This window comes from Dendrobates tinctorius, unplaced genomic scaffold (genome assembly GCF_039654945.1).
Source record: "Dendrobates tinctorius isolate UK_male_01 unplaced genomic scaffold, ASM3965494v1 ptg000060l, whole genome shotgun sequence".
NCBI classification, from domain to species: domain Eukaryota; kingdom Metazoa; phylum Chordata; class Amphibia; order Anura; family Dendrobatidae; genus Dendrobates; species Dendrobates tinctorius.
Window position 1 is genome coordinate 55273465 of NW_027361728.1, and position 27030 is coordinate 55300494.

Sequence of the window (27030 nt, forward strand, 5' to 3'; positions counted from 1 at the left end):
GCCTGTCCTGGCCCAGCAGAGGCTGCTCTCTGTGGTGAGCGGTGTGGAGCAGCCAGCTGCCCTCAGCAGTCAGTGCCGCCGCCTCGCTGTGTGGCGCAGGATAGAATGCAGGCGGCCTAGTTCATGTATAGTCATTTTCATTAGGTAAAGTATCATATACGGATATTTTTATAAACATTTTAAAAAAGTAAAACTAGTATTTTTCGTGCTTAAAGTTCTTGTCCCCTTCCATGACAACTCCTGTTTGACGTACTCCCCCCTAGAGAAGTAAAACCCCCATATACCGCCAGTCCGGTATTGTCAGCGCCAGGTATACGGGGCTCACATGGCGGCATTCTTGTCAGCAGTACCGCTGATTGGCTGCAGCGCTCATGCCATCACTGGGACGTCGCCGCTGGGGGAGATGAGTATGTGGTATTTTATTTTACAAGAGGCACATAATTAGTAACGTGGGCGCTCCCCTCCAAAGGGCGGCTCTCTATAATAGGTGAAATGGCAACGTGCTTGTAAAAACACACAACTGTTCAATTTACCTTTTAAAAATCCTTTCTGTTCTCAAGTACGGAGGGATTCTTAGTTTTATTGTTTAGTACTTGTTGTCAGGGTTACCAGGTGGCCTAGCAGCGGTGGTCGAGCATTCGGTGAATGCTCACATTTTCACTAGGGCTTGTGAGCGCTGATCTCCAGCGATTCGGCCGGTGTCCGGCAAAGCGGCCTCTCCTTGTAGCCTGGGAGAGCGATCGGTTCAGGCCACTGATGGAACCATGCTGCTGGCCAACCATTCATTAGCGCGTTGCCCCCCGTACAGGGAGCTGAAAGGAATGGAAGCGGGGCCTGACTGAAGACTGAAAATTAGAAACCCCCAGGGAAGGATATGGACTCCGTCCGAAGCTTTTTATTTTTAGGTAAATGCATGTATTTTTACCTAGATATATATTTTCGCAATTGGGTTTCATTAAAAAAGTTTCCAGGGTTTTTCCTCTATGGCCACAGTCTTGCACTGCATCCTGCAGAGTGAATTAATGTGTCAGTGAGCGTGTTCTCATGAAGTGCAGCCTTCACAGCTTTGCCCCAGTTAGAGAGCCATATTTCTTCCCTCTTGGATGTAAACGCTGCAGCCGATCAACAGCCACTGCTGCACCAGTCATGTGGTCTTGATTAAGTCACAATACTGTGGACAAAGGGTTGAGAGCAGAGCACCAGCGCCTGTCCAGGAGCTAACTAAGTATATTTATTACTTTATGCAGCACCCTGTTGTCACATCTCCATCAGGACCTCTATCACGGAGCGCCGCCGCATTCATGCTCCTATGGCAGCATTCCACTGGGTCCTGTTGTAAGTCCCTAGCCCTGTATAGGGGTTAAAGGGTGTCAAGGTTTCTGTGCAGTCTGCCAGTTGGAGTGGCTTGTGCCAAGGCTGTCTGAGGTAGCCTTTTTGAGTCAATGGCCTCACAGACATTACACCTGGACCATTGATGAGGGGTTGTTCAGTTATGGTTTTTTTTTGTCACCATACAGCATCATATTATTGCAATACATCCCATTTACACAGGATGATGTGCTGCTTGTAATTAGATGGACATGCTCCCCACATTCAACCTTGTGATGTGTTATAATGTTAGCCTGATTAATGTTTTGCATTGTTATGTAATGAAGATGTGTTCTGCCCGGTGGTTAATAGGCATATACAGAGTTAACAGTTGGGACTAGCCCAGAATGGGAAGGTCTATGTGAGAAGACTGTGGGGAACTTTTTGGTAGTGAAGACTAAGGGTACTGCGTTACCCGAAACGCATAGATAACGCAGCCCTCTGCTTCATACTTGCTAATATTTTATCCTCTATTGGAATCTGAGTGAATAAAGAATTTTATCTCGCTTTATCGTTGAGCTGGACTATCTAGGTACTGGAATTTTCACACCAAGACACGGCAGTTTCGTGCTCCGACTCCTGGGATGTCTTCAAGCGGTGAGCTGGATTGTTTTTTCACTTAGTGAGCAGATATGTCCTTTCTCTATGCACACCATGCCCTAAGGTCCCATGTAAGTAGTGACGCATTCTTGGGTGTCCCGAAGTGAGAGTAGAAGGGATAGCGAGATCCGGTGCTAAAGTGACTGAGAGAATGACTTTCCGGACTCATGTCCTGAGAGAGGACACCTAGAAGTAAGGCCCAGGTTGTATAACTCCTGAAGGTAATGGCCTAGAAAGGACTGAATTCCTGAAACTAAAAGATTGTCCTGAGCAGGAGTTCCAGGGCATCAGCACCACAGAGGATAAGTACCGGTCATGTCGGCAACATAGCTCCCTAGAGGGAACTGTAGCCACGGAACTACGGGTTGAGTAAAGGACTTTTAATAAACAGAACTGTAGTGTTGAGCAGGTTGTGGTGAAGGAGTGAGGAGTAGTGAAGACAGAGGAGGACTAAAGAGGAAGGAATTGAAACGCTGTGGAAAATGCTCCAAGTTGTGAAGGAAACGTTCATGAAGATATGTATCCGCTATCTCTTCTATATAACCCTCCCCAAGTTAATGTTCAGTAAAACTTTTATTTTGAACCAGTGGTCTCTCTCATTGAACTGTGAAATATCTGGTCCTGGCAAGCCAACAGCCTGCAAGGGCATTACATCCCCCTCAGGTCACCCCCACTGTCCATACTTATAGAAACATACAGGCCATTAACACCGAGAAACTTATGAAGAACTTGCAGTCTTCATTGGCCCCTATCTCCTCCCTTTCATGTCCTGATTCCACACTGAAGCATTACAATGAAACACTTCAAAGTGCCCTGGATGAATTTGCACTCCCTATAAATAGAACACCAAAACGCAGACGGCGATAACCCTGGCACACGGTGCAAACACGTTTCCTGCAGCGGTGCTCCAGGTGCGCCAAACGTCTGTGGAGAAAATCCAACCTACCCGAAGATTTCATCCATTATAAGTATATGCTTCGAACATACAACACTGCCCTTCAACTCTCCAAACAAATCTATTTCAACACCCTCATCACCTCACTGTCCAATAACCCAAAACGTCTCTGACACTTTTCATTCTCATTCTCTACTCAACCCAAGAGTAGAGGCCCCAACCACGGAGCTCCGAGCTGACGATCTGGCCAATTACTTCAAAGAAAAAAATTTACCAGATCCGACAGGAAATTATCTCCCAATCACCTCATACCATGCACTGTCCTCCCTCCCCCACTGTATCTAGCTCACTCTCTGATTTTGAACCAGTCACAGAAGAAGTAGTAAGCAGGCTCCTTGCATCTTTTCGCCCAACCACTTGCATCAGTGACCCATTTCCGTCACATCTCCTCCAGTCCCTTTCCCCTGCTGTCACCACTCACCTAACTAAAATATTTAACCTCTCTCTTTTGGTATCTTTCCCTCCTCATTTAAGCATGCCATCATACATCCACTACTTAAAAAACCATCCCTCGACCAAAACTGTGCTGCTAACTATAGACCTGTCTCTAATCTTCCCTTCATCTCTAAACTCCAAGAAGACCAAGAAGAGTAGAGACCACTCCTCTCTGCTTCACACCTGACTGCACTTAGTTGTACATATATTGCTGAGCACAAGTCTGCATAAAGACTTCAGTCTGCAGTGTGATTTCTATAAGTGTGTTCTAGAAGTGTGAAGATTAATTTAAGAATTAAAACCAGAATTGAACCAGAAGGGAACTGAAGGTAACTGTACACAGTCACTGTAAACAATGTTTCTGTTTGTTTACACCCCTATAATCCTTCACTTTCTGCTAATTCCCCTAATCCCTACTCCTAGTAAGGAACTGTTCATCTCTTCTTCAATCCTCCCCATCCACTTCACCTCCGCCTCAAAACTGTTCCTTACCATACAATCATCTGTCTCCAAACACAGACAGCCCCCTCATTCCCTCTCCTGCTCCCACCTGCTAACACTTTCTCTGCTCCTTCTCACTGCTGGTGATATCTCCCAAATCCTGGTCCTCCTCACCACATTCCCACAGTCATTTCTACCTCGCATCCACGCTCTATCACAACCTTCCGTAACCTCTCCAACCTTATACCCATTCACCATTCACCCAGCCCACGCTTCCCCAGTCCCACTAACAGGAGCTCTGTGGAACGCTCGCTCTGTCTGCAACAAGCTTTCCTACATCCATGATCTTTTTGTTACTACCAAACTTTCCTTCCTCGCCATCACCAAAACCTGGCTCACCCCTTCTGACACAGCCTCTCCTGCTGCACTTTCATATGGTGGCTTCCACCTTTCTCACACCCCCCGCCCCAGCAGAAAACATGGCGGAGGAGTTGGTTTTCTCCTGTCAGATACCTGCTCCTTCACCCCAATCCCACTGCCACCCTCTGTTACCCTCCCTTCCTTTGAGGTGCACTCTGTGCGCATCTACTCCCCCTCCAACCTCCAACTGGCTGTCATCTACCGCCCCCCAGGGCCAGCCACCACCTTCTTTGACCACTTCACCACCTGGTTACTTCATTTCCTTTCTGCGGACATCCCTACTATCATCATGGGCGACTTCAACATCCCCATTGACACTTCCCTCTCAGCTGCCACTAAACTCCTATCTCTCACTTCCTCCTTCGGCCTCACTCAATGGTCTTCTACAGCCACCCACAAAGATGGCCACACACTGGACCTCATCTTCACCCGCCTCTGCTCCCTATCTAACTTCTCTAACTCACCTTTTCCTCTCTCTGACCACAACCTTCTCACATTCTCTTCCCTCTTCACTCCATGTCTACAGTCCCCACCCCACAAACTTTCACACCCTCGCAGAAATCTTAAACACCTTGACCTACACTCATTCTCTGAATCCCTTCTCCCTCTCACAGATATAAGTTCCTTACACAATGCGGATGACGCTGCCGCTCTATATAACACCACAATAGCTGTAGCTTTGGAATCCGCTGCCCCACTTACACATACCAAAGCTCGCAAAATCAACAGACAGCCCTGGCACACCAGCCTGACCAAAGAGCTGAGGCGAGCTTCCAGGGCTGCTGAGCGCAGATGGAAAAGATCCCACTCCAACGAGCACTTCATCGCATTCAAACAGTCCCTCACTACTTTCAAGACCACACTCGCCACAGCTAAACAAACCTACTTCTCATCTCTCATATCCTCCCTGTCTCACAACCCTAAACAGTTATTCAACACCTTCAATTCTCTCCTCCGCCCCCCAGCACCTCCTCCCTCCCCACTCATCTCAGCTGAAGACTTTGCCTCATTTTTCAAGCAGAAGATTGATAACATCAGAGAAAGTTTTGGTCAACAACCCCCAGAACCCTTCCTCCCGACTTCCCAGCCCTCCACCTTCAAAACCAACTTCTCCACCATTACAGAAGATCGACTCTCCACTCTCAAGATCACATCTCACCACCTGTGCACTCGACCCGATCCCATCCCACTTCATACCAAACCTCACCACAGTCTTCATCCCAACCCTAACCCATCTCTTCAACCTATCACTAACAACTGGTGTTTTCCCCTCAAGCTTTAAACATGCCTCCATCACACCTATCCTCAAAAAGCCCTCTCTTGACCCATCCTCTGTATCTAGCTATCGCCCTATATCACTTCTCCCCTACGCCTCCAAGCTACTGGAACAGCACGTCTACCTTGAACTGTCCTCCCATCTCTCTTCTTGCTCCCTCTTCGACCGCTTACAATCTGGCTTCCGGTCACACCACTCCACTGAAACTGCCCTTACTAAGGTCACCAATGACCTCTTAACCGCCAAGAGCAAGCGACACTACTCTGTCCTCCTCCTCCTGGACCTGTCGGCTGCCTTTGACACAGTGGACCATTCCCTATTATTTCAGACCCTCTCATCCCTCGGCATCACAGACTTGGCCCTATCCTGGATCTCATCATACCTAACAGACCGGACATTCAGCGTCTCCCACTCACACACCACCTCCTCACCTCGCCCCCTATCTGTCGGAGTCCCACAAGGTTCAGTCCTTGGGCCCCTGCTGTTCTCTATTTACACCTTTGGCCTGGGACAGCTCATAGAATCTCATGGCTTTCAGTATCATCTCTACGCTGATGACACAGATCTACATCTCTGGACCAGATATCACCTCCCTACTAACCAGAATCCCTCAATGTCTGTCCACTATTTCATCCTTCTTCTCCGCTAGATTTCTGAAACTCAACATGGACAAAACAGAATTCATCATCTTTCCCCCATCTCACGTGACCCCCCCCTACGAACCTATCAATTACAGTAAATGACTGCCCACTCTCCCCAGTCCCACAAGCTCGCTGCCTCGGAGTAATCCTTGACGCTAATCTCTCCTTCAAACCACATATCCAAGCCCTTTCCACTTCCTGCCGACTTCAACTCAAAAATATTTCACGAATCCGTTCATTCCTCACCCAAGAATCTGCAAAAACCCTAGTCCATGCCCTCATCATCTCTCGCCTTGACTACTGCAACCTCCTGCTCTGTGGCCTCCCCTCAAACACTCTCGCACCCCTCCAATCTATTCTAAACTCTGCTGCCCGACTAATCCACCTGTCTCCCCGCTATTCCCCAGCTTCTCCCCTCTGTCAATCCCTTCACTGGCTCCCAATTGCCCAGAGACTCTATTACAAAACCCTAACCATGACATACAAAGCCATCCACAACCTGTCTCCCCCATACATCTGTGACCTCGTCTCCCGGTACTTTCCTGCACGCAACCTCTGATCCTCATAAGATCTCCTTCTCTACTCCCCTCTTATCTCCTCTTCCCACAATCGCATACAAGATTTCTCTCGCGCATCACCCCTACTCTGGAACTCTACCACAACATATCAGACTCTCACCTACCATCGAAACCTTCAAAAAGAGCCTGAAGACCCACCTCTTCCGACAAGCCTACAACCTGCAGTAACCACCGATCGACCAAACCACTGCACGACCAGCTCTACCCTCGCCTACTGTATTATCACCCATCCCTTGTAGATTGTGAGCCCTCGCGGGCAGGGTCCTCTCTCCTCCTGTACCAGTTATGATTTGTATTGTTTAAGATTATTGTACTTGTTTTTATGTATACCCCTCCTTACCTGTAAAGCGCCATGGAATAAATGGCGCTATAACAATAAATAATAATAACTCCTGGAATGCCTGGTCCACTCCCGTCTTATCTGCTATCTCTTTGATAACTCTCTTCTCGACCCTCTCCAATCCGGCTTCCGCTCCTTACACTCTACTGAAACTGCCCTCACTAAAGTCTCTAATGATCTACTAACAGCTAAATCTAATGGTCATTACTCCATGCTAATTCTCTTGGATCTCTCTGTAGCATTCGACACTGTGGATCATCAGCTCCTCCTCACTATACTCTGCTCCATTGGCCTCAAGGGCACTGTTCTCTACTGGTTCTCCTGTCTCTCTGACCGCTCCTTTACTGTATCTTTTGCCGGTTCCTCCTCCTCTCACCTTCCCCTTACTGTTGGGGTTCCTCAAGGATCGGTTCTAGGCCCCCTCCTCTTCTCTTTGTACACTGCCCCTATTGGTCAAACAATCAGTAGATTTGGTTTCCAGTACCATCTCTATGCTGATGACACCCAATTATACGCTTCTTCTCCTGACATCACGCCAGCCTTTCTAGAAAACACCGGCGATTGTCTAAACGCTGTCTAACATCATGTCCTCACTATATCTGAAACTGAACCTGTCAAAGACTGAACTTGTGTTTCCTCCCTCTACTAATGCACCTATACCCGACACTGCCATTTCCGTGTTTGGTTCCACTATTACTCCCCAGCAACATGCCCGCTGTCTTGGGGTCATACTTGACTCCGAGCTTTCCTTTGCCCCCCACATTTGATCACTGGCTCGCTCTTGTCATCTGCACCTCAAAAACATTTCTAGAATTCGACCTTTTCTTATTTTTGAGTCTGCAAAAACTCTTACTGTTTCTCTCATTCATTCTCGTCTTGACTATTGTAACTCTCTTCTCATCGGTCTCCCTCTTACCAAACGTTCCCCTCTCCAATTTGTCTTGAATGCTGCAGCCAGGATCATATTCCTCACCAATCCTTGTCACACCGATGCCTCTACCTTGTGCCAGGCATTACACTGGCTACCCATCCACTCCAGAATTCAGTATGAACTTATTACCCTCACCCACAAAGCCTCCATGGCTCAGCACCACCCTACATCTCCTCCCTCATCTCAGTGTACCACCCTACCCGCGCCCTCCGTTCTGCTGATGACCTGAGGTTAAGCATCCTCAATAATCAGAACCTCCCACTCCCGTCTCCAAGACTACACGTGCTGAGTCAATTCTTTGGAATGCACTTCCCAGGTCAATACGATTAGTCCCCAATCCCCACAATTTTAAGCGTGCCCTGAAAACGCATTTATTCAGACTGGCCTATCGCCACAACATATTAACCTAATCTATCCCTGTGTGGCACAGCCAAAAGTTTTACTATAACCAGGTTCCCCGCATCATGTTCCCACATGCTTTATGCATCCATTAGCCCTCTGTGTCCGTACTGTTGCACACTTAACATTATGGCTGGTCCATACAATCAGGGCAATTGTTACCACCCACCTTTCGTGTCTCCCCTTTTTCCCTCATAGACTGTAAGCTTGCGAGCAGGGCCCTCATTCCTCTTGGTATTTGTTATAATCTATGTGATTATTGTTATGCTGTATTGTCTATTGTCTGTACAAATCCCCTCCGAAATGTAAAGTGCTGCGGAATATGTCGGCGCTATAGAAATAAAATTTATTATTATTAGTTGTTTCCATGGTAAGAAACGGGCGGATTCTAGAGATGTTCCATAGGTGTAAGCGACAAGAGATTGTATATGAGATGTGAAGGAGAGATTGGTGTCAAACATAACACCCAGAAAGCGCGCCTGCTGCCGGGGTGTTATTGTGGTGCCACCCACGGAGAGGGAAATGTCAGATTTAGGGAGGTTAGTAGACGGCGGGAGCAGAAGAAGTTCAGTTTTGGAGAGGTTGAGTTTCAGATAGAGAGCGGACATGATGGAGACTGCGGACAGTCACTGGCGTTCTTTAGTACAGCGGGGGTAAAGTCGGGGAATTTTATTATTTTAACACACATCCAGGTGTCAGGCTAGTTTCACATTTGCGGACGGAGGAGCTGCGGAGGTCTGTTGACATCCTCCGTGAAGCTCCGCCCACTGCCGCACCTCCTCCGGTCAGCTCCGCCTACGGCCGCATACTTCTGCATGCGGCCTGCGTACCCTTTCTTTAACATTGGGTACACAGTTCGTGCGGATGCCTCCGCATGCGTCGTTTTGACGATGAGGCGACCCGCGTCGAACCCAACATGTTGGAATTTGTTTTGTTCGCCACATCATCAAAACGACACATGCGGAGGCATTCGCATACATCCGCACGACCTGCATACCCAATGTTAAAGATGGGGTATGCAGGCCACATGCAGAAGTATGAGGCCTTAGGCAGAGCTGACCAGAGGATGTAAGGCAGTGGGCGGAGCTTCACAGAGGAAGTCCCCAGCCATCTGGCCGCAAATGTGAAACTAGGCTTACACCATTTTTTTTTTTCCATCTGGGCCAACCCCTTTAACCCCTTCACCACCAGTGACAGAGTATGCGTCATGGAAGTCGGGCGCATGCCACTCCAGAGGCTAAGTCCTCCTGTCTCTCTACTGGGCATGCTCACGAGACGATTTCCCATTGGAGATCGCGAGTCACATGCTCAGGTCCTTCTCGTGACCTGATTTGTCCATCTCAGGGATCTGGAAGGTTCCGGCTATAAAAGGTTCGCATGGCCTATCGGCCATGCGCTAGTATAGACTCTAGTTGCGATCTGTGTGAATGATGATAGATGCATGAACCTGCGAATGATCCCCTCCCTCTGATATTGTGTGTGTGGATAGGGATTTAGTTATAGAGTCAGCGCCAGTTAGTGGTACGCTACAGGCCACAGTGCATATCTCCACAGAACTAGCGTCCGACAGTGCACCGCCTCTTGGGCATTGTCGTATAGCGGCTGTGTCAGTCGCCACGCTGCAGTCAACAGCACTTGTTGGTGTCCGCTGTAGCGACCCCGCACACACAGTACGTCTAGACGGACACTGACCCTGTGTCTTGGGCCAGAGTCCTGTGACCATATACCGTGCGTCCACACCGCTGAGACCTGTGAGATCAACAGGCTCGGCATTTATGTTTATGCCTTAGTTCGCCTCTGTGAACTTAACAGCTCGCCAGCACACACCGGGTGACGTTCAACCCGCGTGTGCTATACCGCCATATTGTGCGTCTGCGATTACATAGCAGCAGTTTAAGACCTCTGCACGGTGGACCCCGGGCGGTGAACGCACTTTCTATTATTTTATATTTAGTGCGTTCTGCCGTCCCGAACAAACTCTCGGTGATCAAAATAAAAAAAATAGTAAATCTCAAAGACATTACTGAACTTGAAAGGGTTCAAAGGCGGGCTACTAAAATGATAAATGGAGTTGGTTCGCTACAATACCCAGAAAGGTTATCAAAATTAGGTCTAGAAAAGAAAAGACTTAGGGGAGACTTAATATATATGTACAAGTATATCAGAGGGCAATACAGAGATCTCTCCAATGAACTGTTTGTACCAAGGACTGTGACAAGAACAAGCGAGCATTCTCTTCGTTTGGAGGAAAGACAATTTCTGCACCAGCATAGAAGAGGGTTCTTCACGGTAAGAGCAGTGAGGCTCTGGAATTCTCTTCCTGAGGAAGTGGTGATGGCCAACTCACTGAATGAATTTAAGAAAGGAATGGATGCTTTTCTTGTGAGTAACAGTATAGATGGTTACGAATAACAGAATATTATAGGTGGATGGTTGACCCAGCTTAGGGGAAGGAATTTTTTTCCTATGGAGAAAATTGGCTTCTTCTCTGGGTTTTTTGCCTTCCCCAGGATCAACAATGCAGAACAGCTGCACTAAAAATAGGCTGAACTAGATGGACATAAGGTCTTCCTTCAGCACTATGTTACCGCTCCCCTTATCACCCCCATAGGTAGGCACACATAATAAAATAAAGAAAATATTTTTATTTCTCCACTAGGGTTAGAAAAAGGGTTAGGGTTGAAATTAGTGTTAGGGTTGGAATTAGGGTTAAGATTAGGGTTAGGGGTGTGTTGGGGTTAGGGTTGGGATTAGGGTTAGGCTTGTGGATAGGGTTAGGATTAAGGGTGTGTTGGGGTTTGGGTTAGAGTTAGAATTGAGGGGTTTCCACTGTTTAGGCGCATAAGTCCAGTTTCACACATCCGTTTGTCACCATCAGACAAAATCCGCCGTTTTGGAAAAAAACCGGATCCGACATTTTTCTTTGCGAATCCGTTTTTTCACCCATTGACTTTCATTATCGGTGGTTTTTGACTGATGGCCGTCCGAAGCATCCGCATTTTTGCGGATCCGCCAATATTTTGGCATCCGCTGACCTGACCGGACGGACCCTGCAACGTTTTTTTCTCTCTCCGGATCCGCTATTTTCTGTTTTAACCTGCAATTCTGTCTAGCTGCTGGATGAAAATCTCTCTCATCGCACGATCTCCAGCCCCATTTCTCTCATCGCGCGATCTCCAGCCCCATTTCTCTCATCGCGCGATCTCCACGCTCTCACCCACATCCCGCGAGATGATCGCTCACCGCAGATGCCCGCTCACTACACCCGCCGGTATTAATTTTTAATTTTTTTTTTATTTTTCCCCAGGCGCGACTCCTTTAAATTTTTAACATCGGCGGATCCGCCGATCCGCTGACCCCCGTTTCTGTCAGTCCGCCTGCGGATCCGTTTTCCGCTATTTTGGCGGATTGAGACTGACAGAAAAGACTGATGTGTGAAACAGGCCTAAGGGGGTCTCCAAAAGCGACATGGTGCCAACATTTATTCCAGCCAATTTTGCATTCAAAAAGTCAAACAGTGGTCCCTCCCTTTCAAGCCCCGACGTGTGCCCAAACAGTGGTTTACCCCAACAAATGGGGTATCAGCATACTCAGGAAAAATTGCACAACAACTTTGGGGGTCTAATTTCTCCTATTACCCTTGGGAAAATAAAAAAATTGGGGGCTGAAAAATTATTTTTGTGGAAAAAATGATTTTTTTTATTTTCACGTCTCTGCTTTATAAACTTCTGTGAAGAACTTGGGGGTTCAAAGTGCTCACCAGACATCTAGATAAGTTCATTGGGTGGTCTAGTTTTCAAAATGGGGTCATTGTGGGGGGTTTCCACAGTTTAGGCACATCAGGGGCTCTGCAAATGTAACATGGCGCCTGCAGACCATTCCATCAAAGTCAGCATTTCAAAACGTCACTACTTCCCTTCCGAGGTGCGACGTGTGCCCGAACAGTGGTTCCCCCCCCCACATATGGGGTACCAGCGTACTTAGGACAAACTGGACAACAACTTTTGGGGTCCAATTTCTCCTGTACCTTTGGGAAAATAAAAAATAGCTGGCTAAAAAATCATTTTTGAGGAAAAAATGATTTTTTATTTTCACTGCTCTGCGTTATAAACTTCTGTGAAGCACTTTGATAAGTTTCCTTAAGGGGTCTAGTTTTCAAAATTGTGTCACTTGTGGGTTTTTTCACTGTTTAGGCACACAGGGGCTCTCCAAACACAACATGGCATCTGCTAACGATTGGAGCCAATTATCCATTCAAAAAGTCAAATGGCGCTCCTTCCCTTCCAGGCCCTGCCGTGCGCCAAACAGTGGTTTATGACCACATATGAGGTATCGGTGTACTCAGGAGAAATTGCCCAACAAATTTTAGGATCCATTTTATCCTGTTGCCCATGTGAAAATGAAAAAACTGAGGCTAAAAGAAAATTTTTGTGAAAAAAAAAGTATTTTTTTTTTACGGATCAATTTGTGAAGCACCTGGGGGTTCAAAGTGCTCACTATGCATCTAGATAAGTTCCTTGGGTGGTCTAGTTTCCAAAATCGGGTCACTTGTGGGGGAGCTCCAATGTTTAGGCACGCAGGGGCTCTCCAAACGTGACATGGCAACGCTAAATATTCCAGCATATTTTCCATTCAAAAAGTCAAATGGCACTCCTTCCCCTCTGAGCCCTGCCATGTGCCCAAATAGTGGTTTATGACCACATATGAGGTATCGGTGTACTCAAGAGAAATTGCCCAACAAATTTTAGGATCCTTTTTATCCTGTTACCCATGTGAAAAGGAAAAAATTGAGGCTAAAAGAAAATTTTTGGAAAATTTTTGGAAAAATTAAAATATCCATTTTTTTCCTTCCACGTTGCTTTAGTTCCTGTGAAGCACTTGAAGTGTTAACAATCTTCTTGAATGTAGTTTTGAGTAGCTTGAGGGTTGCAGTTTTTAGAATGGTGTCACTTTTGGGTATTTTCTGCCATATAGACCCCTCAAAGTGAATTCAAATGTGAGGTGGTCCCTTAAAAAAATGGTTTTGTAAATTTTATTGTAAAAATGAGAAATCGCTGGTCAACTTTTAATCCTTATAACTTCCTAACAAAAACAAATTTGTTTCCAAAATTGTGCTGATGTAAAGTAGACATGTGGGAAATGTTATTTATTAACTAATTTGTGTCACATAACTCTCTGGTTTAACAGAATAAAAATTGCGAAATTTTTGCCAAATTTCCGATTTTTTTTTTTCACAAATAAACACAAAAATTATCGACCTAAATTTACCACTGACGTGAAGCCCAATATGTCACGAAAAAACGATCTCAGAATCGCTAGGATCTGTTGAAGCGTTCCTGAGTTATTACCTCATAAAAGGACACTGGTCAGAATTGCAAAAAATGGCCAGGTCATTAAGGTCAAAATAGGCTGGGTCATGAAGCGGTTAAGGTCAGGTGCAGATGACTATAGATTCTCATCCAAAGTAATCGGGTCGATTGTGCAAATTAAACTCATCCTAGTGTGATCATAGTTTGCTCAAATTCTTTTGGATGAGGAAAAGATGAAGAAAAAAAGTCTCCATTCAGCGCTCGTAAATCACACTGCACTCGGGTGTCACCTGAGAGCAGTCAGATGTTTAACACATTCATTGGGCCTGCATGTCTGAGTGTAATCCGAATATGGAATCAAAACTAATGCATGCCTCGTCGGCACCCCTTGGATATTCTCTGTCCAAGGAAAAAAAATTGGACATGTGCCCAACCTCATAGATTAACATCGGTCCGCATGCGATCTTATGTTTTGTTGGATCAAAAATACACATGAGGCCCTTACACTGTTGAGGCATTATTATTTATCAGAAAAAGAAAATTATTGAGCCCACCTAGGACCACCAGCTCTGGGATCATATAGGGGTAAATCATATGCTTAATTTCAACAGGTTTTTGTGGGGGGGGCACTTTCTATCGTGCTGAAAAAATTGCAGCATTTTATAGTAGCAGCAAAATAAATGAGATTTCTAAAGTCTCAATCACACTATTTTTTTCCTGACATCTTTGAGCAGCGGTGTGGTGTTTTTTAAATTCTTTCAGCATACTTGTTGTTTATTTTTAATCATTCAGTTGAACGGATAAAAAGAGATTAAAAACAGATTAATTGGGCACAATGTGCGCAGCTTTTTTTTTTTGGCCCAACACTCTGCAATTTTTCATGTGGAAAAGAATGCTGCATGTGAACATACCCTAAGTCACCATTCTTTAACCCCTTTCTGATGTTAGACATACTATCCCATCCATGTGCCCTGAGCAAATTTGACGATGGACGTTATAGTACGTCATCGCGATTGTCCACGCACACGGAGGAAGCGCGGCTGGGTGTCAGCTGATTCTCACAGCTGACACCCAGCACTAGGTGCCAGGAGTGGTCGCAGCGTTCCGTGAGCAGGCAGAGGGCTGACAGCCCCTCTGCCTTTGGTTCGAAGACCCCGCGGTGTGATACGCGGTCCCGATTGCTGCTATGGTAACTTGATGTCATCTGGGTTACCAGAGCTGAGAAACTTCACGGTCATGCCCAGTGCATGTCAGCAAGTCTCTCAAGTCAGTGCACTAAGTGCAGCGCTGACAGCTTCCATAGCATCTGATCTGCATGCTATAGAAGCGATCAGCCTGCACAAAATGATTGTCCCATAGTGGGACAAAGTGTAAAAGTTAGAATAAAGTAAAAAAAAATTAAAATTGGAAAAATATTACAAACATTTTTTTTTAAAAATCGATATATTCTGTCACTAAAAAATATTTGAATGAAAATAAACTAAACAATAAAAGTACACATTTGGTATCGCCGTGTCCGTAACGACCTGACCTATAAACAAACTGTCCCACTGGTTAACCTCTTTAGTAAACACCATAAAAAAAGGCAAAAAGCAATGCTTTATGATCATACCGCTGAGCACAAAGTGGAATAACATGCGATCAAAAAGACGGATATAAATAAACATGGCACCGCCAAAAACGTCTTCTTGTCCCGCAAAAAGCAAGCCCTGATACAGCTCCATCACTGGAAAAATAAAAAGTTATAGCTCTCAGAATAAAGCGATGCAAAAATAATTATTTTTTATACAAAAGTTTTTATTGCATAAAAGCACCAAAACATAAAAAATTATATAAATGAGGTATCGCTGTAATTGTACTATCCCGAAGAATAAAACTGCCTTATCAATTAACCACACATGGAACGGTATAATCACCCCCCCAAAAAAAAACAATTCATGAATTGCTAGTTTTTGTTCATTCTGCCTCCCAAAAATTATAGCTCTCAAAATGTGGTGATGCAAAAACTATTTTTTGCAATAAAAAACGTCTACCCGCTATAAGGTCTCTTTCACACGTCCTGATATTTACGGTAGCGGAGATGTCAGTGTTCGTGTGTGTAAGGCCAGGGTCACACTAGAGAGAAATACGGACGAGTGAGAGGCATAAAAACCACTCATTGCACATGGACCAATGAGTCTATATGGGGCAGCTTCCACCAGCCGTATATTTCTCACCCGTATTTTACGGGCTGAGGCAATCGCAGCATGCTGCGATTGTCAGCGTAGTCCGGCCGAAATACGCCAATGCAAGTCTATGGGTGCGCAAGAAATATGCATTACACACGGACCACACATGGGACTTGCGAGAAATACGCACGACTTTGGCAGATGACAGGAAATGGTCCAAGCAATTATCAGGAAGCTTAGACATGCTAATTAGCTCAAAAAGTGCTCCATCCAGGAAGTACGCCTCCACAGAGTCCAGCATCATGGCACCCTACCTTAATGTGGAGATGCTAATTGTGCTTGTGCAGGATCACCCAGAATTATGGGACCAACGGGATGCACATTATGCTCACCAGTCCAGAAAGGAGGCGCATATGTCGCCAAATGTTTCCAGGATTTGGTGATCGGCCATGTGAGGACCAGCAGCACATGAGTAAGTGCCAATAAATTTTGTATAAAAAATTACCTGCCATCAAAAAATGATTTTCCAAGTAGTCCCCCCATCCTGTGCTTGTAATATTGGTCTCTTGTGGCCTGTAGATTCTGTTTGGACCCACTGTTTGACCCAGACAGAATTGGACCCTTTCCACAAGCTCCTCATAATGCCTAGGCAAACCAGTTTAAGAGTTGGTACTTGCCCCCTGAGCTAGTGTGACCCTGTGCATCTGGCCCGGTTACACCAATGATATATGCCACCCTGGGTAGAACTATAAAATAGATATGACAGGCTCAAACCCCAACTTAGGTGCTCTGGGAAAAAACAAGACTAAAGTATAGGAGTAACCCCGGCACACTAATAACATGAAAGTAAAGTCTTCTCAACGACAGTCTTTAATTGTTGTGATTTTATTGATTATGAAAAAAAGGGTGGTGTTACAATCCAAAAAAGGGTGGTGTTACAATCCAACGTTTCAGCTCTACTTCTCGAGCTTTCATCAGGGATATGACTACAATATATACAATAAAAGAACAAAAATCAATAAATAAACTTTATAAAGTATTATAAAACCAAAAATCTAGTGATAGGTGATACATAAGGTGGGGACAGTGTCATACATCCTTTGTGAAGGTGTGTATGGATCTATAATGATGTGAGGCCAGTGAGTATGTATTGTGGTGTGATACAGTGAACATGTGAGAGGTTGAACAGAGGAATAGAGTGAAGGTGTAAGGAGTTGAAAAGCATGAATGTGTAGGTAGTGTTGAGAAAGGGCATTAGGGGACAGTGAAGTGGAGTGGGAATAAAAGTGAGGTCATCTAAGGAGGCAGTGTGTAAGGGGTGCTCTTGGAAATGTTAAGGCATAAGGTATAAATACCTAGATCCTTGGTTTTGAGGTGTGTGTATAAGTGGTATAGGTTTGCCTTTGTAATCCAGCTGCTGGAACGGTACCTATAGTAACCACTGAGAAAGGGTATAGATTAAGGAATAGCAAGGTATATAGAAAGAAAAGATATAAAAGAAAGTTTTAGGGGTCACATACCGATGTGTAGGGTCAGCACGTGACTCCTGTCCTAAGGACAAAAAAGCAGGTCAATAAGCTGAGATGGAGAAAGGAAACCCAGTCTATGAAGACTGTAGGGCACTATTACCTTGTGTCCTAAATCTAGTCAGGTGTGGAGGAGGCCGGAAGTGCATGTGGCTTAGTGCAGTGATGTTAAATACTGTCAAGCACTTCCTGATTGGGTGGGGAAGGGGCGGGAATGGGGGGAAGGGCCATCGCCATCTTAGTGAGGTCAAAAATGTCTAAATGAATCTACTGAGCATGTGCAGGGCGGGGATAGAGAATGAGCATGTTTTGACTTGACAGGAAGTGATGGTGGCAGTCGCCATCTTGGTGAGGTCAAAAAATGTCAGAATGAATGTACTGAGCATGTGCAGGGCGGGGATAGAGAATGAACATGTTTTGACTTGACAGGAAGTGATGTTGGCAGTCGCCATCTTGGTGAGGTCAAAAATGTCAGAATGAATGTACTGAGCAGGAGCGAGCCATCCAGGAAGTGAAGTAAAAAAGGGAGGGTTGTGAGGAAATGTCACATGCATACAGGCGGCCATTTTAACGGTGGGACTGTGCTGAATTCATGCACGGTGATAATTTCAGTGCTGGTTGTGCCTATCAGGTTTCAGAGAAACTTCCTTTTCCTGCCTAAAAACAAAGAAAGGTAATTAGAGCAAGGTTTACATACAAAGAGTAAAATGGTGTTCATATTAACACACTTATGTCAGAAATATCTCCTATAAACCAAAAAACGTTGTGTGGGAAAAGAACTTATTTGGTAGTGATTTTAAACTCCTGATGAAAAACAAAACTAATTCACTATGAAGTGGAATTTAGAAGGGATTAATAATACATTTCAGATTCTCTATTGAGACCGTGTGGATGGAGGGTATTTAGGTGATATATCCAATACGCTTCACGCTCTTTGAGCGTTTGGATTCTATTACCCCCTCGTCTGGGTACAGGGATTTGTTCGATAACCTGAAATTTCAGTTGGCTTACAGAGTGTCTATTTTCCACAAAATGGGCAGGGATTGGTAAAAGTGTGTTCTCACACCGGATGGTTGATTTATGTTTGGAGATGCGGTCTTTCACATGCTGGGTGGTTTCCCCAACGTATCCTAGGCCGCATGGGCATTTGATTAAATAGACGACAAAATTTGAGTTGCAGGTAAAATAGCCATTGATCTTGTACCGTTTGCCGGACCTCGGATGGGTGAATGAATCGCCTTTACTAACATTCGTGCATTGTGCGCAACCCAAACAAGGGAAGGTTCCGTTGCGCACCGTGCTAAATGTCTTCTGCCTGAATGTCTTGAAGTGGGAGCCCACGTCGGCTCTAACCAAAGTGTTTTTTAGTTTCTGAACCCGCTTATGGCAGATGAGAGGAGGATTTTGGAAATTTTCAATCCCCGGGTAAGCCTTTTCTAGTAGGGGCCAGTGTTCAAGGACTGCTTTTTTGATCAGAGGAGAGAACGGGTGATAGGTGTTGATGAACTTAACCCTATTCTCTACATCACAGTCACGTTGGGTAATTCTGGTTTGTTGTTCAGCGTTAATTTTGGGGTATCCTCTTGTTTGAAACTTTTCAGTCATCTCGTCATGTCTCATTTGCCTGATATCAGGTATATCAGACTATGCGGTCAATTCTGTCATGTTGGGATTTAGGTAGAGCTATCTTCACGTGTCTTGGGTGACAACTGGACCAGTGTAGTAGACTATTACGGTCTGTAGGTTTGACGTAAAGGTCACTTGTAAGGGTGCCAGAGTCAGTTTTAGAGATCATGGTGTCAAGGAAACTGACAGACTGTGTGTTGGAATGTGAGGTAAAGGTTAGGTTCGGTATACTCTGGTTGAGGTCATGTACAAAATCTGTGAGGCTATTGGTGTCACCTGTCCATACACAAAAGATGTCGTCTATGTATCTGAGCCAGGTAAGAGCATGTTTTCTATATAGATGATGTGTGTAGACAAAGTCAGCCTCAAATTTACACATTAAGATGTTAGCGTACGGGGGGGCTACATTCGCCCCCATCGCGGTACCCCGTGCCTGAAGGTAGAATTGGTCCTCAAAGAGGAAATAGTTGTTGTTGAGGACCAATTTGAGTGTATCGGTACAGAACAATTTCTGGGGTTCGCTAAGAGAGGATTGTAAATCTAGAAACCATCTGACAGCCTCGATGCCAAGATCGTGATCTATACTAGTATATAGGCTGTTGACGTCTAGGCTGGCTAATAAACAAAAGGAAGGAATGTCATACAAAAGGAAGGAATGTCATGGAGGGTTCTAACGTGGTTCAGAAAATCACCGGTGTCTTTGAGATAAGATGGAATTTTTGGTACTAGTGGAGTGAGGATCTTTTCCAAGGTTATTGACAGGGGTGAGAGGATAGAGTCGGTAGATGCCACTATGGGTCTACCGGGGGGCTTTTCCAAATTTTTATGTATTTTGGGGAGTATATAAATGACTGGAGTTATGGGACTTTGTGCAAATACTCTGCCAGTTTAGAATCAATTGTACCCAAATTTAAGTGGAAGTTGATCAAATTGTCTATCTTTCTCTCTATGGAGTAGATAGGATTCGTGGGGATGGGTCTGTATGTCGTGACGTCAGAGAGTTGTCTCTGGATTTCAGACAGATAGTATTTCTTATCCAGTACTACAATGGAGCCACCTTTATCAGCAGGCTTTATGATAATGTCCTTGTTGTTTTTAAGACTTTTCAGTGCTAATGATTCTTCTCTATTAAGGTTATGCTTAAGGTGGTATTTACCATGTTTGATTTCATCTATATACTTATCCACAGAAGCATTAACAAGTGAAATATACGTCTCGACAGGATGATAGAGGCGAGGTGGTTGAAACGTGCTCGGGATCTTGAGTCCGAGATCTTTAAGAATAAACGTCTCTTGGGTGCTGGTTCCCGAGGAGAAAGGTACCTGGTTGGTGTTTATGTCTCCGCCATCTTTGTCAAAATGTACCTTAAGTCTCAAAGAGCGGTAAAAACGATTTAACTCTTGGTGTACGAGGAACGGATCAAAGGAGGGAGTGGGACAGAATGAGAGGCCCCTCTGGAGAACTCGGATCTCGGCAGGTGAGAGACAATAGGTAGAGATGTTGAAGACAAGATTGTTCTTACCTGAGATCGAGTATTGGGGCGTGTATCCCTCTGGGGGTCCTCGTCTGTTTTTTCTTCTTCCTCCTCGTCCTGTGGAAAATAGACACTCTGTAAGCCAACTGAAATTTCAGGTTATCGAACAAATCCCTGTACCCAGACGAGGGGGTAATAGAATCCAAACGCTCAAAGAGCGTGAAGCGTATTGGATATATCACCTAAATACCCTCCATCCACACGGTCTCAATAGAGAATCTGAAATGTATTATTAATCCCTTCTAAATTCCACTTCATAGTGAATTAGTTTTGTTTTTCATCAGGAGTTTAAAATCACTACCAAATAAGTTCTTTTCCCACACAACGTTTTTTGGTTTATAGGAGATATTTCTGACATAAGTGTGTTAATATGAACGCCATTTTACTCTTTGTATGTAAACCTTGCTCTAATTACCTTTCTTTGTTTTTAGGCAGGAAAAGGAAGTTTCTCTGAAACCTGATAGGCACAACCAGCACTGAAATTATCACCGTGCATGAATTCAGCACAGTCCCACCGTTAAAATGGCCGCCTGTATGCATGTGACATTTCCTCACAACCCTCCCTTTTTTACTTCACTTCCTGGATGGCTCGCACCTGCTCAGTACATTCATTCTGACATTTTTGACCTCACCAAGATGGCGACTGCCAACATCACTTCCTGTCAAGTCAAAACATGTTCATTCTCTATCCCCGCCCTGCACATGCTCAGTACATTCATTCTGACATTTTTTGACCTCACCAAGATGGTGACTGCCACCATCACTTCCTGTCAAGTCAAAACATGCTCATTCTCTATCCCCGCCCTGCACATGCTCAGTAGATTCATTCAGACATTTTTGACCTCACTAAGATGGCGATGGCCCTTCCCCCCATTCCCGCCCCTTCCCCACCCAATCAGGAAGTGCTTGACAGTATTTAACATCACTGCACTAAGCCACATGCACTTCCGGCCTCCTCCACACCTGACTAGATTTAGGACACAAGGTAATAGTGCCCTACAGTCTTCATAGACTGGGTTTCCTTTCTCCATCTCAGCTTATTGACCTGCTTTTTTTGTCCTTAGGACGGGAGTCACGTGCTGACCCTACACATCGGTATGTGACCCCTAAAACTTTCTTTTATATCTTTTCTTTCTATATACCTTGCTATTCCTTAATCTATACCCTTTCTCAGTGGTTACTATAGGTACCATTCCAGCAGCTGGATTACAAAGGCAAACCTATACCACTTATACACACACCTCAAAACCAAGGATCTAGGTATTTATACCTTATGCCTTAACATTTCCAAGAGCACCCCTTACACACTGCCTCCTTAGATGACCTCACTTTTATTCCCACTCCACTTCACTGTCCCCTAATGCCCTTTCTCAACACTACCTACACATTCATGCTTTTCAACTCCTTACACCTTCACTCTATTCCTCTGTTCAACCTCTCACATGTTCACTGTATCACACCACAATACATACTCACTGGCCTCACATCATTATAGATCCATACACACCTTCACAAAGGATGTATGACACTGTCCCCACCTTATGTATCACCTATCACTAGATTTTTGGTTTTATAATACTTTATAAAATTTATTTATTGATTTTTGTTCTTTTATTGTATATATTGTAGTCATATCCCTGATGAAAGCTCGAGAAGAAGAGCTGAAACGTTGGATTGTAACACCACTCTTTTTTGGATTGTAACACCACCCTTTTTTTCACAATCAATAAAATCACAACAATTAAAGACTGTCGTTGAGAAGACTTTACTTTCATGTTATTAGTGTGCCGGGGTTACTCCTATACTTTAGTCTTGTTTTTTCCCAGAGCACCTAAGTTGGGGTTTGAGCCTGTCATATCTATTTTATATTTGATCTATTTTAGACAGTTGTCTCCCCCTCTAAACCATATTTTCTCAATTTTTCATGGCCTCCTTCGGTGTCTTCTCCTTCAACGAAGAAGAAAGATCTAGTATTCTTTCTACGGTCAGAGAAACTGACAATTTCCTGAATATCCCTACCCGTGAGGTGAAATCGAGGGATTGTGAAAAGGAATTGAAGAAACTTTCATCTTTTGAATTGCACGCGTATACTTTAGCTCAATACACGAAGGCACAGCGGATTCCGAGGGGACTCAGGGTCTCGTTACGACCAACCCTCTTCAGTGACAATGAGGAATATTGTCAACTTTTTGAAAATATTCTAAATAAGTGCTCTATAGATTTAATGGTGTTGACCATCAAATTTCTCCAGGAGAATATACAGAAGGTGAAAGATCAGGTTGCTGCTATCGAAAATCCGTTGACTAACACCCTTTCTCCAACAGATCTCGCTAGCCTTAAGGCAAGAGCCAACAAAACTCTACAAGATTACACCAATGAACTGAAAACACGAAAAAAGAACAAGTTTCTGAGAGACCAGGACGACTATCTCAAAAACCAGGTCTATAGATGGCGGTATACCACACTTCCAGATGGTCCCCCTACAGAAACCGATATGGCTCATCAGGTTCTTCAGGTTCGGATGGTGGTCAAGTTGGACGAGGCAGCAGAGGAGGACGCGGTGGGAAACCGCCCAAGTCTTTTTTCGACCCGCGCAAGAAACCCCCGGAACCTCCAAACACAGTTTCAGACGAGGAAGAAGAAGAAAAAACAGACGAGGACCCCCAGAGGGATACACGCCCCAATACTCGATCTCAGGTAAGAACAATCTTGTCTTCAACATCTCTACCTATTGTCTCTCACCTGCCGAGATCCGAGTTCTCCAGAGGGGCCTCTCATTCTGTCCCACTCCCTCCTTTGATCCGTTCCTCGTACACCAAGAGTTAAATCGTTTTTACCGCTCTTTGAGACTTAAGGTACATTTTGACAAAGATGGCGGAGACATAAACACCAACCAGGTACCTTTCTCCTCGGGAACCAGCACCCAAGAGACGTTTATTCTTAAAGATCTCGGACTCAAGATCCCGAGCACGTTTCAACCACCTCGCCTCTATCATCCTGTCGAGACGTATATTTCACTTGTTAATGCTTCTGTGGATAAGTATATAGATGAAATCAAACATGGTAAATACCACCTTAAACATAACCTTAATAGAGAAAAATCATTAGCACTGAAAAGTCTTAAAAACAACAAGGACATTGTCATAAAGCCTGCTGATAAAGGTGGCTCCATTGTAGTACTGGATAAGAAATACTATCTGTCTGAAATCCAGAGACAACTCTCTGACGTCATGACATACACGACATCCCCACGAATCCTATCTACTCATAGAGAGAAAGATAGACAATTTGATCAACTTCCACTTAAATTTGGGTACAATTGATTCTAAACTGGCAGAGTATTTGCACAAACAAAGTCCCATAACTCCAGTCATTTATATACTCCCCAAAATACATAAAAATTTGGAAAAGCCCCCCGGTAGACCCATAGTGGCATCTACCGACTCTATCCTCTCACCCCTGTCAATAACCTTGGAAAAGATCCTCACTCCACTAGTACCAAAAATTCCATCTTATCTCAAAGACACCGGTGATTTTCTGAACCACGTTAGAACCCTCCATGACATTCCTTCCTTTTGTTTATTAGCCAGCCTAGACGTCAACAGCCTATATACTAGTATAGATCACGATCTTGGCATCGAGGCTGTCAGATGGTTCCTAGATTTACAATCCTCTCTTAGCGAACCCCAGAAATTGTTCTGTACCGATACACTCAAATTGGTCCTCAACAACAACTATTTCCTCTTTGAGGACCAATTCTACCTTCAGGCACGGGGTACCGCGATGGGGGCGAATGTAGCCCCCCCGTACGCTAACATCTTCATGTGTAAATTTGAGGCTGACTTTGTCTACACACATCATCTATATAGAAAACATGCTCTTACCTGGCTCAGATACATAGACGACATCTTTTGTGTATGGACAGGTGACACCAATAGCCTCACAGATTTTGTACATGACCTCAACCAGAGTATACCGAACCTAACCTTTACCTCACATTCCAACACACAGTCTGTCAGTTTCCTTGACACCATGATCTCTAAAACTGACTCTGGCACCCTTACAAGTGACCTTTACGTCAAACCTACAGACCGTAATAGTCTACTACACTGGTCCAGTTGTCACCCAAGACACGTGAAGATAGCTCTACCTAAATCCCAACATGACAGAATTGACCGCATAGTCTCAACACCTGATATCAGGCAAATGAGACATGACGAGATGACTGAAAAGTTTCAAACAAGAGGATACCCCAAAATTAACGCTGAACAACAAACCAGAATTACCCAACGTGACTGTGATGTAGAGAATAAGGTTAAGTTCATCAACACCTATCACCCGTTCTCTCCTCTGATCAAAAAAGCAGTCCTTGAACACTGGCCCCTACTAGAAAAGGCTTACCCGGGGATTGAAAATTTCCAAAATCCTCCTCTCATCTGCCATAAGCGGGTTCAGAACCTAAAAAACACTTTGGTTAGAGCCGACGTGGGCTCCCACTTCAAGACATTCAGGCAGAAGACATTTAGCATGGTGCGCAACGGAACCTTCCCTTGTTTGGGTTGCGCACAATGCACGAATGTTAGTAAAGGCGATTCATTCACCCATCCGAGGTCCGGCAAACGGTACAAGATCAATGGCTATTTTACCTGCAACTCAAATTTTGTCGTCTATTTAATCAAATGCCCATGCGGCCTAGGATATGTTGGGGAAACCACCCAGCATGTGAAAGACCGCATCTCCAAACATAAATCAACCATCCGGTGTGAGAACACACTTTTACCAATCCCTGCCCATTTTGTGGAAAATAGACACTCTGTAAGCCAACTGAAATTTCAGGTTATCGAACAAATCCCTGTACCCAGACGAGGGGGTAATAAAATCCAAACGCTCAAAGAGCGTGAAGCGTATTGGATATATCACCTAAATACCCTCCATCCACACGGTCTCAATAGAGAATCTGAAATGTATTATTAATCCCTTCTAAATTCCACTTCATAGTGAATTAGTTTTGTTTTTCATCAGGAGTTTAAAATCACTACCAAATAAGTTCTTTTCCCACACAACGTTTTTTGGTTTATAGGAGATATTTCTGACATAAGTGTGTTAATATGAACGCCATTTTACTCTTTGTATGTAAACCTTGCTCTAATTACCTTTCTTTGTTTTTAGGCAGGAAAAGGAAGTTTCTCTGAAACCTGATAGGCACAACCAGCACTGAAATTATCACCGTGCATGAATTCAGCACAGTCCCACCGTTAAAATGGCCGCCTGTATGCATGTGACATTTCCTCACAACCCTCCCTTTTTTACTTCACTTCCTGGATGGCTCGCACCTGCTCAGTACATTCATTCTGACATTTTTGACCTCACCAAGATGGCGACTGCCAACATCACTTCCTGTCAAGTCAAAACATGTTCATTCTCTAACCCCGCCCTGCACATGCTCAGTACATTCATTCTGACATTTTTTGACCTCACCAAGATGGCGACTGCCACCATCACTTCCTGTCAAGTCAAAACATGCTCATTCTCTATCCCCGCCCTGCACATGCTCAGTAGATTCATTCAGACATTTTTGACCTCACTAAGATGGCGATGGCCCTTCCCCCCATTCCCGCCCCTTCCCCACCCAATCAGGAAGTGCTTGACAGTATTTAACATCACTGCACTAAGCCACATGCACTTCCGGCCTCCTCCACACCTGACTAGATTTAGGACACAAGGTAATAGTGCCCTACAGTCTTCATAGACTGGGTTTCCTTTCTCCATCTCAGCTTATTGACCTGCTTTTTTGTCCTTAGGACGGGAGTCACGTGCTGACCCTACACATCGGTATGTGACCGCTAAAACTTTCTTTTATATCTTTTCTTTCTATATACCTTGCTATTCCTTAATCTATACCCTTTCTCAGTGGTTACTATAGGTACCGTTCCAGCAGCTGGATTACAAAGGCAAACCTATACCACTTATACACACACCTCAAAACCAAGGATCTAGGTATTTATACCTTATGCCTTAACATTTCCAAGAGCACCCCTTACACACTGCCTCCTTAGATGACCTCACTTTTATTCCCACTCCACTTCACAGTCCCCTAATGCCCTTTCTCAACACTACCTACACATTCATGCTTTTCAACTCCTTACACCTTCACTCTATTCCTCTGTTCAACCTCTCACATGTTCACTGTATCACACCACAATACATACTCACTGGCCTCACATCATTATAGATCCATACACACCTTCACAAAGGATGTATGACACTGTCCCCACCTTATGTATCACCTATCACTAGATTTTTGGTTTTATAATACTTTATAAAGTTTATTTATTGATTTTTGTTCTTTTATTGTATATATTGTAGTCATATCCCTGATGAAAGCTCGAGAAGTAGAGCTGAAACGTTGGATTGTAACACCACCCTTTTTTGGATTGTAACACCACCCTTTTTTTCACAATCAATAAAATCACAACAATTAAA

The 27030-nt window shown here is 44.5% G+C and overlaps 2 protein-coding genes across 6 annotated transcripts in view; one reads left to right on the top strand and one right to left on the bottom strand.

The window, feature by feature from the left end:
- NMD3 (NMD3 ribosome export adaptor) overlaps nt 1–17558 on the bottom strand; it is a 90211-nt gene extending 72653 nt beyond the window's left edge. Inside the window, exons 1-2 of the mRNA XM_073578953.1 lie at nt 17491–17558; nt 17382–17412 (exon numbers count right to left, since the gene is read on the bottom strand). Coding sequence (XP_073435054.1) covers nt 17382–17412; nt 17491–17536 — 77 coding nt within the window. The 5' untranslated portion in view covers nt 17537–17558. The remainder of the gene's footprint in view (nt 1–17381; nt 17413–17490) is intronic.
- On the top strand, nt 4–27030 carry LOC141092624 (uncharacterized). Of its 5 annotated transcripts, none has more exons than XM_073578960.1 (4): nt 179–905; nt 1888–1965; nt 22872–23244; nt 25717–27030. In XM_073578960.1, exons 1-4 carry the CDS (start codon nt 875–877, stop codon nt 25763–25765), a joined length of 531 nt encoding a protein of 176 aa, XP_073435061.1. In that variant the 5' UTR covers nt 179–874; the 3' UTR covers nt 25766–27030. The 5 variants fall into 5 exon arrangements, 4 of the variants coding, with proteins under 4 accessions (XP_073435061.1, XP_073435060.1, XP_073435058.1 ...); XM_073578959.1 differs by lacking the exons at nt 179–905; nt 1888–1965 and adding exons at nt 20646–21532; nt 21612–21642 and having other exon boundaries at nt 22177–23244; XR_012232858.1 differs by lacking the exons at nt 179–905; nt 1888–1965 and adding an exon at nt 4–144.